This window comes from Hyaena hyaena, unplaced genomic scaffold, assembly GCF_003009895.1.
Source record: "Hyaena hyaena isolate Hyena2069 unplaced genomic scaffold, ASM300989v1 scaffold_281, whole genome shotgun sequence".
Lineage (NCBI taxonomy): Eukaryota > Metazoa > Chordata > Mammalia > Carnivora > Hyaenidae > Hyaena > Hyaena hyaena.
In genome coordinates, this window is record NW_024080914.1 from 1679116 (window position 1) to 1693583 (window position 14468).

General features: G+C 39.7%; 2 protein-coding genes across 2 annotated transcripts in view; one reads left to right on the top strand and one right to left on the bottom strand.

Annotated features, from left to right (window-relative positions):
* Positions 1–14468, top strand: part of LOC120241374 (olfactory receptor 10J3-like) — a 164949-nt gene that overhangs the window by 130849 nt on the left and 19632 nt on the right. The gene's annotated exons all lie outside the window — the stretch shown is intronic.
* LOC120241375 (olfactory receptor 10J1-like) lies at positions 10122–11054 on the bottom strand. Its single transcript, XM_039246436.1, has one exon. The coding sequence runs from the start codon at positions 11052–11054 to the stop codon at positions 10122–10124; it is 933 nt and encodes a 310-aa protein (XP_039102367.1).

The following is a 14468-nucleotide window of genomic DNA, read 5'->3' on the forward strand; positions in this document are numbered from 1 at the left end:
CAAAATAACCCAGATCACCTACATAATTTTAAAATCAGCTATGATCCTCTTGAAGTTTAAGCTCTGTGACAACTTTGTTTTGCTTACAGCTTGTTTTTATTAGTGCTTTTTGTTTTCTTCTATTTAGTATTTTGGCTGGCATATGGTTTTTCCAACCCTTATAGCCAACCTTATTATTTTGTTGCAGATAGTGAGGAGTGCTATAAGAACCATAAAAGAGCGCCTGGAGAATGTCTTTGGCATGCTTGATGATAAATGAAGGGGTCAGGGCAGGAGAACATGAAGACCTGCTCATTTCACTGGAGGCCTGAATGATGGAGAAAGAACAAACGAGAATCTGGAGAGACTGCACTCTAGACTGAAGGAATGGCAGGTATAAAACCCCTCACTGGGAATAGCCCTGCCGTGTTGATGGATGTTGGAGTAGTGAAGGGTTCACAGGAAGAGATGACACCCTTCTTATGGCACAGGTGCCAAGGACAGGTAGGACTTTACAGACCATCAAGAGGAAGGTGGGTGTTATTCCGAGTGCAATGGGGATCTGTTGGGTAGTTTAATCACAGGGAGGGTGCCATCGGATTTTCATTTTTAGACAATAACTTTGCTCTTTGATATGGAATGGAATGAAAAGATTGAGAATACCAAGGGAAGTACCTCTTGAGAGACTGTTTCTGGATAAGAGTGGTTTCAGTGAGAGGGAAGGAAATGGATAAATTCACGTTGTGTTTTCGTAGATAAGCTGACGAAGCTTGTCAGGAGATACCAGTCTAGATGGCCCCGAAGCCTCATTTTCTTGCTCCTTTCAGTAGTTTGGCAAAGGGCTGATGCAGCAGTTCTAAGAAATTCCTTCCAGTGGAGGAAAAGGCCTGCTCGAGCTGCCAAGTTCTCGATGCTGCCCTTCTTTCTAATAGGACTCTTTCCACCCGGGAACTCCCGTTGTTCCATAATCACTCAGATGGTCCCTGTTTCCCCTTTTTAATAAATGTGCCATTCCCATGGTAGACCCCGCCCACTTAGGCACAGCCAAAGCTACAGGTTAAGGAGAGTTTGGGAGATTGTGTGTACTCATGAAGGTTTTCTCCTTATAACCTTGTTTGGTTTAACACCCTGTGGTGCTAGTAAGATCTTGTCTTTTTCTTCTTTTGTAAAGAAATGTGCTGACAGATTCAGCTCTGGGGAGGTCGAGGGAGGAAAAGATAGGATTCAAGGGGTTCCTGGGTGGCTTGGTCAGTTGGGCATCTGACTTCAGCTCAGGTCACAATCTCATAGTTCGTGGGTTTGAGCCCCGCGTTGGCTCCGTGCTGACAGCTCAGAGCCTAGGGACTGCTTCAGATGCTGTGTCTCTCTCTCTCTCTGCTCCTCCCCCATTCATGCTCTGTCTCTCTGTCTCTCTCAAAAAAAAAGATAGGATTCAAGATAGGCTCACTGACTTTTGGATCAAGCAACTGGATAGAGAAGGTACCAGTTACTAGTTTAGGGAATGGATGCTAATTCTGTGATGTGTTTTATTTGGAACAACCCTACACCTCTAAATAGAAGTGTCAAAAGCAAACAGCCAGTGACACAGGCTTGGATCCAGGAAAGATCACAGCTGGAATTATAAATTTGAGATTTCCCTTATTCTTTATAGCCATGAGCATAAAACAACAAGAACTAATCTAAAGTGACCTTTTCTTTAGAAAAAGCTATAAAGGAAGTGGTCAAAAACATTTCCCTTCACAACAAGAACTCCAGCTCCAGATAATGCTAGGCTATAAAGTCACGTGATGTAAAATCAGAGGATAATTGTACCAAAACTTTAAGGAATAAATAACCACACCAGTCTTTAAAGAGGTAGGAGCCTAGAAAAAGAGGAAACTCTTCAAATCATTTTATGATTGGCATAGCATTGAAAACAAAGCCTGACTTGATTATCATACATAGACTGAACGCACATGCATGCACACACGTTGGGGAGGAAGAATTTATTCTACCCTTGAAGGTTCTTCTAACTGGATGAAGAATCAGATCGATGAGACAGATTAACAGGAGAAAATCAAATTTAATAGCAAATGTACAGGGAATCCACACAGACCTGAAATTCCAAAGACAGGGAAGCAATATGAGGCTTGTGTGAGCTCAGGAGTGGGGATGGGGTCTGAGGATAAAAAGGGGAAGTCCAAGGTTAGTGGGAAGGTGAGAGGAGATGTTTGGAAAACAAAGGTGCCCTGTTATGCACAGAAGTTTCTTAGGCAAAGGGAATCTCTGTTAATAGTGCTCTTCTTGGTACTGGCAGGCAGTTGAGGGGAAGGTAAAGAGCTTTTCCTGAAGCCTCTGGGTTTAGATTGCTTCAAACTCAAAATAGCGTTCGTGCCAAAGTAGCCCAGCTGGGGGCTGCCTGCCATACACATGCAAGTAGACACAAAATACAGATTTCACTAAAGTAAATGAAGAGAAACCAGTACTAGATTAAAATAATAGTACACTGTGGCAAAGCACACTGCAATATTGCTTGGGAACAGTAGGAAAACTGTTGGATCCAAAACCCTTGGGTTCAAAAACTCGTTTCATCACTTAAGAACTAGGTGCCTCAGTTTACTTTTCACCAAAGTATATATAACATATACCTCTAAATTGGGGGTAACGATGGGATCTATGTCACAGGGTTATTTTGAGGATGAAATCAGTTAGTTAGCATACATCCTTAGAAAAGTGCCCAACACATGGGAGTTATTCAATATGTTCACTATTACAATACCAGTAATACAGCAAGTGTTCTGAATGTTTCAATCTATTAACAAATTTAATAAAATAAACCATATAAATAAAAAGAGAAAAAGTATATGCCTTTTTTCTGTAGATGCTGGAAAGGATATCTGATAGAATGTAACATCTATCCTTCATGTAAAATATCCAATTAAATAGGATAGATGAATAATTCCGTAACTTAAAAATAGGTGTATCTCAACTAAGAATCGAGCATCAGGCTTTATAGGGGGGAAATGGGAAACACTCCCATTAAATGAAATGAGACCAAATGGTCACTATAACCATTATTGTTTAACTCCATCTGCGTACACCAACCAACATAATTACAACAAGAGAAAGAATGAAAAGGCAGAAAAACTGGAAAGGAAGAGGTAGAATTGTATTTCCCAGGTAATATGATAGAATACCTGGAAAATAATCCAAGAGACTTCACTGAAAAAAATCGTTACATTACATTAAAATTATTCCACCAGGACTCTGGGTTCAGATGTATCATTATCTTAGCTACACAGGAATAAAAGCTAATTACTAATATAATGGAAGAAAAGCCATTTTCAATTGCAAAATGATAAGAAATGTCAAATAGTAAATGTAGGAAATGTGCAAAACTTATACAAAAATGAATTTCGGGTATAGATAAAATGGTATAGATTCATTTCTCCTCTTAAGTACGACTATAACCCCTGGAAAGAACCCAAGAGGCAACCAAAGGAGAACTCTGAGAGGATGAGAGGAAGCCAGACCTGTTTTGGACCTCAGGCCTGGAGAAACGGCACAATGGCAGGAAATCGTAACCTTCCCCATCTCAACATAAGGTCACCTTGACCCCTGTGTTTTCTGCCCATCAACTTGACTCAACCATATCCTGGGTCAAACAGGAGTCCCCCCCCCCCCCACACACACAACACGAGCAATGAGCCCCCCTAATAATAAGTAGCAGGGAAAGTGTGTTCCCTCTCTGCAGGGCCTGTAGCTCCCCTCCCTGACCCAAAACACTAGGACAACTCATCCCACCAAGAAACCCAGTTCTGGAAGCCTCTCTGACCTTGTGAGCCTGATGCTTCCCTCCATTCTCCAGAGACAGAGCGTAGGCATGGGTAGTACTCGTAGAAGAGGCTCTCCATCCTCACATGTGAGAGGCATGTGCCCTAACAAGCACCTGTGTAGAGAAGCCTCTGTCCCCAACGCTGAGACTCCCCTCCACACCAGCAGCCCAGCTTGGGGAGACCCTTCGTAACCCTCAGGCAGCACCAGGAGGGCCATCTCAACAGCTCCAAATCAGCCAAATGCACCCAAAGAACAGAAAACATTCTCAAAATTAAACATCGCTGGAACTACAGGCGACAGAAGTAGGCCAGGCCCTATATGCCAACCCTAACATGGGCAACTCCCTGCTAAAATACAAGATTTAAGTAGGATCTCCAGTCTTCTAACATAATGGACAAAATGTTCAGGATGCAAAACCAAAAGTTAATAACAGAAGGACAATAGGAAAACTTGTAAAGACATAAAAATTAAGCATAGTGCTTCTAACAAATCCATGGGTCAAAGGCAAAGTCTCAAAGGAAATAAAAGAATGAAAATCAATGTAGGATGTATCATAAATGAATGTGGCAAAAGCAGTGTTGCTGGGGAGATTTATAGCACTAAATGCTTAAAATAGAAAAGAAGGAACCTCTCAGATTGGTAATCTAAAATTCCTACCTCAAGAAATTAGAAAGAAGAGCGAAATAATCCCAAAGCAAGCAGAAAGAAATAATAAAGAGCAGAAGTCAATGAAATAAAAAAGAGGACACTAACAGAAGAAAATCAATGTAACAAAATGGATTTTTTGAAAAATCAACAAAATTGATAAATCTCTAGAAAGACTGACAAAACTTGAGAAGACACAGGTCACCAAAGTCAAGAATGAAATAAGGGTATCACTACAGATTCTGCACCCATTAAAAGGATGGTGTGGAAATACCGTGAGCAAGTTTGTTTATAAATCCAGCAACTTGAAAGTCGTGGATCAAGTCCTCAAAAATATCAAGCTACTGAAACTCAGCCAGATAATTTGAAAAATCATATAACTATTGGATAATCTGAGTCATTTTATAACCACTAAAGAAATTGAATTCATAAATTAACAACTTCTTTATTTAATTAAAAATTTTTTTAACATTTATTCATTTTTGAGACAGAGAGACGGAGCATGAGTGGGGAAGGTGCAGAGAGAGAGGGAGACACAGAATCCGAAGCAGGCTCCAGGCTCTGAGTTAACAGCACAAAGCCTGACTGAGGGGTCGAACTCACATACTGCGAGATCATGACCTGAGCCAAAATTGGGCACCTACCCAACTGAGCCATTCAGGAACCCCATAATTTAACAACTTCTAAGGAATCTCCAGGCCGAGATGGTTTCACTGGAGAAATATACCAAACAATGAAAAGAAAAATTAGCATCAAATGTGAACAATCTCTTCCAGAAAACAGAAGAGGATAGAGCACTGATCAACTCACTTTATGAGTTCATAATTAATGAGGCCTCTATTACCTTGTTACCTAAACCACACAAAGGCCATACAGATAAAACTATCGATCCATATCCCTCAGGAACTCAGATGCAGAAATCCTTAACAAAATATGAGGAAACCAAATCCAACAATGTATAAAAAGAATTACACACCACAACCAAGCGGGATTTATTTTAGGAATGCAGAGCTAGATCAGTGGTCACAAATCAAACAATGGTATCCATCGTATTAACAGATGAAAGAAGAAAGATCATATAATTATATCAATGGACAAAGAAACACTTGATAAAATCCAGCACTCCTGACAAAACTTTGCAAGAATAGAGGAAAATTACCTCAATTTGATAAAAAGCATATCTGAAAAACCTATAAATAGCATCATATTTAATGGTGAAAGACTGAATGCTTCCTCCCCATACTCCCACAAGATTAAGAATAACGCAAGGATGTCTGCTGTCACCACTCGTATTTAACATAGTGATGGAAGTTCTAGTCAGTGCAATATGGCAGGAAAAAGAAAAGGTATACGGGTCAGAAAGGAAAAAATAAAACTGTCCTCATTTATACAGACGACCTAATTGTCTATGTAGAAAGACCCAACGTATCTACCAAAAAAACCCAAAAACTCCTAAAATTAGTGACTTAAGCAAGGTTGTAACATACAATATCAATACATGAAAATCAGTCACATTTCTGTAAACTAACACTGAACGTATGGAAACCAAATTTAAAGGCACGATATCATTTACCATTTCTCCAAAGAGAATGAAATGCTTAAGTATAGAATGTGTGTAAAATTTGCATGCTGAAAGCTACAAAATGATGATAAAGGAAATCAAAGAAAACGTAAATCAATGGAGAGACCTATTGTGTTCATGGATTAGAAGATTCCTCATCTTAAAGATGTCAGTTCTCCTTAAACTGATCTGTAGATTTGATGCAATTCCGATGAAATCCCAGCAAGATGATTCGTAGACATAGACACGCTTATTCTAAAATTGATGCAGAAATACACAAGATTTAGAATAATTTAAATAATCTTGACAAAGAATAAGAGGACTCACTCGCTACAGAGCAGCATTAACCAGGACAGTGCAATATTGGGGCAATAGACACACAGGTCACTGGAACGGAAAGAAATCCAGAAACTGATCCACAGAAATATGCTCAACGGACTTTTGACAAATGTGCAAATTCAGTTCAGTGAAAGATGATCGCCTTTATTTAAAAACATTTTTTTAAATGTTTATTTTTTCTTGAAAGATAGAGCAGAAGAGGGGCAGAAAGAGAGGGAGACAGAGAATCTGAAGCAGCCTCCAGGCTCGGAGCTGTCAGCACAGAGCCTGATGCGGGGCTCAAACTCATGAACTTCGAGATCATGACATGAGCCAAAGTTGGAAGCCAAACCGACGGAGCCATCCAGGTGCCCCAGATGATTGGCTTTAAAGATTGGACTAGAGTAATTGGCTAACTGCAAGCAAAAATCAAACATTGACCTAAACCTCAAACTTGAAACAAGCTAACTCAGGGCGACTGGGTGACTCAGTTGGTTAAGCATCTGACTTGATTTAGTCTTAGGTCATGATCTCACAGTTGGTGAAATCAAGTCCTCTGTCAGGCCCGGTGCTGATAGTGCAAAGACTGCTTGAGATTCTCTCTCTGCTCCTCCCTCACTTCCTCTCTCTTTCTCTCAAAATAAATAAACTTAAAACTCAAAACAGACGACTTAAATGTAAAACCTAAAATTATAAAACTTGTAGAAAAAAATTACAGAAAAATGTAAAAGTTCCTGATTCCAGAGGAGACTTGAGCCATTGGAAAATAACACTATGTTTTTGAATACAGGAGACTCAAGATCATTAAGATGTCAATTTTCTGTAAATTATAAATGCGGTAAGATTCCGGTAAAATAGTGCCAGAGTGTGATTTGCTTGAGCGTGTTTAACAGTGTTGAGAATTCTGTGTGCATTTGGGGTGTGTGTGTGGGTGGGGGTGGATTGTAAATTAAACAAGCCATTTCCAAAACTTAAGGGAAGCAAAACATCCAAAAAAATTCTAAAGAAGAATGGCAAATAACTAGCTCTAGCAAATAAAACGTTGAAAAAAATCCATGATAATTAATGTTGTGGACACAGGGAATAAATATATAACTGGGATGGAATAAAACTCCTGCATTGTTTTCACGTTCCACATTCTTCATTTCACAGGACTTTCATTCGCCCCAGGGTAAACCTGAAAGAACCCAGGAAAAAAAAAGTCCATTGAATTTCAAAAAGATTCTTTTAAAACTCATAACTAAAGCATTTGTCTTAAAAGCCAAAACAGTTTTTAACTTTAGCAAACTTTTCTAGAGAGGAAAGCCTCTTTTAGCTTACAAATAATGATTTTGAATATCAAAAGCTTAAGGACTGAAGTACTTTATTGGTGAAATGTATCATGTAAATTGCAGAGTTAGGAAGAAGTCAGGTTTCTCTGCCAAAACAAAGACATCTGGCTTTGTGGAAAAGGCAATGAGTTAGCTGGGTATTAGGGAAGGCACAGTCTTGCACCTGCCAGCCAACCCCTGCGGTGGTGTAGAAGGGGATGGGATCTGATAAAAGCAGATAGAGTGTGTGCTGTCCCCTTACAGGAAGGCTCCCAGAAAAAAGCTGGAATCCTGGTAGAGTAGACATGAATCTGTCTCCCACTGAGCCCTCTTCATTACAGGGTCAGGGGCACAGCTGAGTGTCTAGATGCCTTCAAGAAGGGGCTGAAGGAGGGCCAGTGGTCCCAGAGTAGTCATGAGGAAGATGAGGTACACGGATTACATTGTTAAAGGGCTCCACAAGACCAGAGTCTTCTCAGTAGATGCCACCTGGAGCACCTGGGTGGCTCAGTCGGTTAAGCACCTGACTTGATTTCAGCTCAGGTCATGATCTCATGGTTGTGTGTCTGAGCCCTGCATCAGGCTCTGTGGTGAGCATGGAGCCTGCTTGGGATTCTCTCTCTCCTTCTCTCTCTGCGTCTCCTCCATGCCATCTCTCTCAATAAATAAATAAACTTAAAAAAAATAGATGCCACCAAAGATGGCCACCGGAGTTCATGTATCTCCATAGAATCCGATGTGGAGCAGTTAGAAGTGACCATGGATCAGGTAGTTCCTTTCTCTATGCTAAGAAAACTTGAAGCCCTGAGCAGAACTTGATTGATTTACCCCGAGGAGAATGGGGAAGAAGGGGGGGGGGGAAGGACCTTGAATTTAATTGTGTTTATTCATAAAGTGACTTATTCACTAAATTGCCCCAGTGTGCATGGAAACTAGAGAACTTTTCCTCCATCCATCCCATTGGGAGTTCAGAATTGTAGAACTTTGAGAAAATTTGTAGAACAAATAGATTGAATTGTAGAACTTCTAAAAGTTAGATTTTTATGCACCTGCATACTTAGCCTATACAATTTATAATCACTTAACACATTTTAATATTTCTGCATTTCAAAAATATTTTGCAATGAGAATACTGTGAGCTCATGTATTTATTGTGTGTCTTTTTACAAATGACTCAGTAGAGTAACTTTGACTTGCTCAGTAATTACAACCGCTAATCACCGTGTTATTCAACACCTATTTTGTCTCACTAGTTGGGTCTAAAGTTCACCCTCATTGTTTTATATATTTTTGAGGCGAAGAATGGTAAATAGTCATTTATTATTACACTTCTAACTCAGTTGCTTTATTTTTATGGAAGTTTCATGTCAAAAATCCTTTACTGTTGATTGTTTTTTTTTAGCTTTCCAGGAGTAATAATATTAACCTAATTTATCAGAGAGATATTTTGTGGACGCTTTTTCATATTTCATTGAACTTTCTTTCCTTACTATTGTGACTTGGCTTGTGAAGTGCACAAGACCAAATCCGAGGGACTTTTCTGAATTCCTGTCCCCCATGCTGACCATCCCCTGGTCCCTCTGCTTCCCTCTACTCTCCTTTTTTTTTTTTTTTTAAACCTGTTTCTAAGTTTTATTTCTTCTCACTCAATTTCACAGCATTCTTTCAGCAGCTTGCCCCCTGAGCCTTCTGTCTGCTCTTCCTCTGAGCCCGTTGGTCATCCCATCCATGGGGGGGGGGGGGCATTGCTTTCAGCCCCGCAAGGACTTCTTTGTGTGGGCTTCTGTTCAGCCAGAGAAAGCAGCAGGTCAGACCCAGTCATGTGCACTCTGTTCGTGTGCCCAGAGCTTCATCGCCATTGCACACAGTTAGGAGTCCTCTGCACTTAACTCCCGGGCTCCTTCACCCCCAGTTTTCCTTCTCTTGAAGCCCCACATGTGAATAACAGGAAACTTGTGGGGGGTTGCTAGAAAACCTTCTCTCTAGAAGGTTTTCATCTCATCCCAAACCCATTTCCTAAAAGATATCTCTATTTTTTCTTCCCTTATCTTCTTAAAACACAAGGCGATTAGTCTTTGGCACTGTCTCCTTTCTAGTAACCACTTGTTCAAGCCTCCAGTTTATGTTAAAAGAAGATTCAGTCAAGTGTGATTTTAAAGTGGTTTATACTCCAGGAGAGTGGACTGGTCATTTTAAATTTAAGCGTTTGAGATGAACACTAGATCATGCTCTGACCTTGTAATTATCTCCTGGACTAGGGCCAATAGTGTCTGTTTACAGGTCTGCAGAGTGACTTATGTTTTTATTATGTTAACAAAGAGCTTGAGGAAGTGAGAATCAATTATTAGAAGCTGGACTCCAGCTTCACTTTTGCTCTGGCCCTGGCTCTGATGTATGAGGTTTCACGAATCACTTGAAACTCTGGCTGTATAACAGTACATATTATCTTCCATATGGAAGACACACATGCCTATTTGGGTAGAAATTTCGTCTTAGGGAAGGGATTTCCTCCCTATAACTCTCCTCAGAGCATCCTGGACTTCTTTGTTTCTCAGACTATACACAACAGGGTTCAGTAAAGGTGTTATCACAGTGTAGGTTACTGAGATTAACTGATCCTGATCCTTGGTGTTCTCTGACTTGGGCTTGAAGTAGGCAATAGAGGCACAGCCATAGTGGATGATGACCACGGTGAGGTGGGAGGCGCAGGTGGCAAAGGTCTTCTTCCGGCCCTCAGCTGAGGCAATCTTGAGGATGGTGGAGATGATGAGGACATAGGAGATGAAGAGGAAGGTGGCAGGGGCTGTGATGGCCAAGAAGCTTATAATTAAGGTCAAGATATCATTAATGATTGGAGTAACACAGGCTAAATCCAACACAGGTCGGACATCACAGAAGAAATGCTCGATCACTGAGTTACAAAAAGGCAGTCTAAAAATGGCCACAGCCTGAGCCAGAGAGAGCAAGAACCCTGAGGCGCAAACTGTTGCCGCCAGGCTGGTACAGACCCTCCAATTCATGATGACTGAGTAACGAAGTGGGTTGCAGATGGCCACGTAGCGATCAAACCCCATTACTGCCAACAGGAGGCAGTTGGTGATGGCAAAACCAAGGAAGAAAAAAAGCTGAGTCCCACAGCCCACCAAGGAGATGGACTGGCTCAGACCCACGAGGCTCACAAGCATGCGTGGGATGATGACCAGGGAATAGCAAGTCTCTGATGTGGAGAGAACACTCAGAAAGAAGTACATGGGGGTGTGGAGGTGGTGGTCAACACGGATAATAGTCACGATGATGACGTTGCCAGCCAGAGTTAGGATGTACAGGGTCAGAAACATGGCAAAGAGTATGAGTTGATGTTCTTGGAAGTTGGAGAAACCTTGGAAAATAAACTCTCTCACCTCTGTGTAATTGGGTGTTTTCATGAAGGATCTCAGATGAGGAAGGTCAAGAGAAGGTCAACACTATTCCTTCTCATCAGAGACCACCTCGTTCCCTGGTGAGCACACTGTCAAGTGCGAAGATTCAGTATCGCAAAAAGATTCGAGACCTTATGAATCAACCACCTTTTCCAGGGATGTGGCAGACTCGGTCCTAGAACTGAAGTAAAGATACCAAACATTTGAGCAACAGTATTTGAAAGTTTGAGGGAAAACATTCTTTTCAAGGACATCTGACCCTATGTATGGCCCACAAAGTTGGTCTAGATTTTCTTAAAATGGTGACCACTCTCTCAGGCGATAGTGTGATTAAGTTAGAGACTATCACATACACACACACAAACTTGAAAAATTGGAAATGTTTGAAAATCTAACCTATGGTCCAAAGATGAACTTAAAATGGAAATTAGGAAGCATGTAGAATTAAACAGTAATTGAAGAATCACATAGCAGAAGGTGCACTGTGTATTCAGAACCTTACCAGTGGGAAGTTTATCATTTAAGATGCTGTTTTTTTAAGCTGAAAATGAGAATCTATCCTAAGAAGTTGTAAAAATAACAAAGTAGAAAGAGAAAATCAGATGCCTGGGTGGCTCATTCTGTTGAGTGTCTGACTCTTGATTTTGGCTCGGGTCATGATCTCACAGTTTGGGAGTTTGAGCCCCGTGTCAGGACCTGTGTTGAGAATGGAGCCTGCTTGAGGTTCTCCTTCTCCCTTGCCCTCTTACCGTCTCCTCCACTTGCTTACACACTCTTTCTAAAAGAAAAAAGAAAAAGAAAACAATAATGATGAAATAGATGTTAATGATGAAATATAGAAGATCCAGAAAGGTAAACTTTAGGTAAACTGCTAGTGAAAATATGACCAAGAAAAACAAATGAAGACATAAACTGGATTATAAATAAATGAAGGGACACAGTTACAGAAGCTTCAGACACAGAAAGAAGAACAGTAATATTATGAACAACTTTATCTCAATGTATTTTTAAACTTCAATGAAATGGATACATTTCTAAAGAGAAGTTATCAATATTGAATCAAGAAGTAGAAAACCTGAAAACTTTTTTAAGAAATAAAGACAGTAATGGGGTGCCTGGGTGGCTTAGTCAGTTGAGCCTCCAACGTCAGCTCTGGTTATGATCTCACAGTTCAGGAATTTGAGCCCTGAGTTGGGCTCTGTGCTGATAGCTCAGATCCTGAAGCCTGCTTCCGATTCTGTGTCTCCTTCTCTGTCTCTGCCCCTCCCCTGCTCTCTATCTCTCTCTCTCTGAAAAATAAACATTAAAATTTTTTTTCAAAGAAATAAAGACAGCAGTGAAAAAAAATCTATGAATAAATCTCTAGGCCAAGATAAATTTACCAGTAAGTGCTATGAAACATTATGGGATAAGTTGATTTCAATATGATATCGATTTCTATGTGAGGTAATAAAGACAAAGTCCTCCTCACCTCACTTTACAAAGCTGGAATTATCCTGATAACAAATTTAACAGGCCAGTCTCATGGATCTAGATGTAAAACTTTTAAGCAAATATTATCAATCCAAATCCAGCAATGTATAAAACAGGTAACATGACCAAGTTGGTTTTGTTTCAGAATGAAACATTTGTTTCACATTAAAGCAATTCAATAATGTATTTCCTCAAACTGTTAAAAGGGAAAAAGTCATATGATTATTTCAATAGCTACCAAAAAAGCATTTTTAAAATTGAGTGTCTACTTATGGGAAGAACCCCTAATAAACTAAGAATAAAGGGTTTCCTTTAAGCTGGTAATCTGCAGCCAGTATATGCTTCGTGGTGAGATACTGAAGGATTCTCTGTAAGATTAGGAATGAGATAAGTCTTTATCCACTCTTCTTCAGCATTGCACTGAACATTCTAGCCAACCCACTAAGCCAAGAAAAAGAAATTAAAGATATAAGGATTGAGAAGGAAGAAACTCTTTACAGATGATGTGATTGTGTACATAGAAAATCCACAGGAAACTACTGATAAATTAAACATTATTAAGAGAGTTTAGCAAGCTTTCTGGTCCAAAATTTATAAAAATCCATTAAACTTCTGTACTTCGACAAACTGACAGCAAATTACATTTAAAGAGGCTACCATTTACAGTAGCTTAAAAATATAAAATACGTAGGAATAAAGGCCTTCACCAAGAAAATTACAGAAACTTAATGAGGAACACTAAAGAAAACTGAATGAACAATGGACCCTGCTGATGAATTGGAAGATCGAAGACTATGAAGATTCCAATTAATCAAAAATCTGTGAATCTCTAGATCTCCAGTGGAGTTCAATCAGAATCTCAAATGGATTGTGGGTGGTTGGTAGGTTGATAACTGATACTAAAATTTATATGAAAGTACTAAGATCTCAGAGAAGCAAAAACACTCTTGAAGAACAGGAAGAGAAAGATTCGCCTTTCAAATATTGTTACTTATTATTAGTCAACAGTCATTAAGAAGGCGTGGTGTTGGCACAGAGGTGAAGAGTCACGCCAATGGAAGAAAACAGAGCTCTGAAATGTGGGAACTCTTCACACCAGGCCTGGCACTTTAGGTTGGTGCAAACACACAGAATAGTCAATCAACGAACTTGGAATAGTGGGGTATCTGTTTGGGGAAAAGTGGAATTCGACTGCACCATAAAAGCATTAATTTCAAATGTATTAAAAATACTGGGTGACTCAGTTGGTTAAGCATCCGACTTTGGCTCAGGCCGTGATCTTGCGGTCTGTGAGTTTGAGCCCCATATGGGGCTCTGTGCTGACAGCTCGGAGCCTGGAACCTGCTTCAGATTCTGTGTCTCCCTCTCTCTCTGCCCCTCCCCTGCTCACACTCTGTCTCTGTCTCTCAAAAATGAATAAATGTTAAAACCAAAAGCAAAACCTAAGAAGAAACAAAACACCCTATGAAATGTTTAGAAGACTATATATGAGACTATTTATAAAGCTTAGGGTAGTAAGAGATACAAAATATAAAAGAAAATGGTGATAAATTCTGTTACAGAGACATTAACTTCCATGTTTCAAAATACAAAACATAAAATAATGATGCATTCTGTTACATGAACATTAACTTCCCTGTTTCAAAATAAAGTGCAAAAAAAAAAAAAAAGAAAGGAAAAAAAAAAAAAAAAAAAAAAAAAAAAAAAAACCCCACAAATAAAATACAAGTATCTAGAGTTAAAACATTTAAAAAATCAGCTTAGTATAATGGTAGATTTAACAAGTGTGTAGGAGTTTCATATGAGGGAAACACAGATGTCATGTGAATAGATTTCTAACCTCATTAGTAGCCAGGAGAAAATAGGACCATAGACCATAATTTCACACCTATCAGCTGCAAAAAATCAAAGCTATCACAGATAAAGGGCAGCAGAGAGGCTCTGATT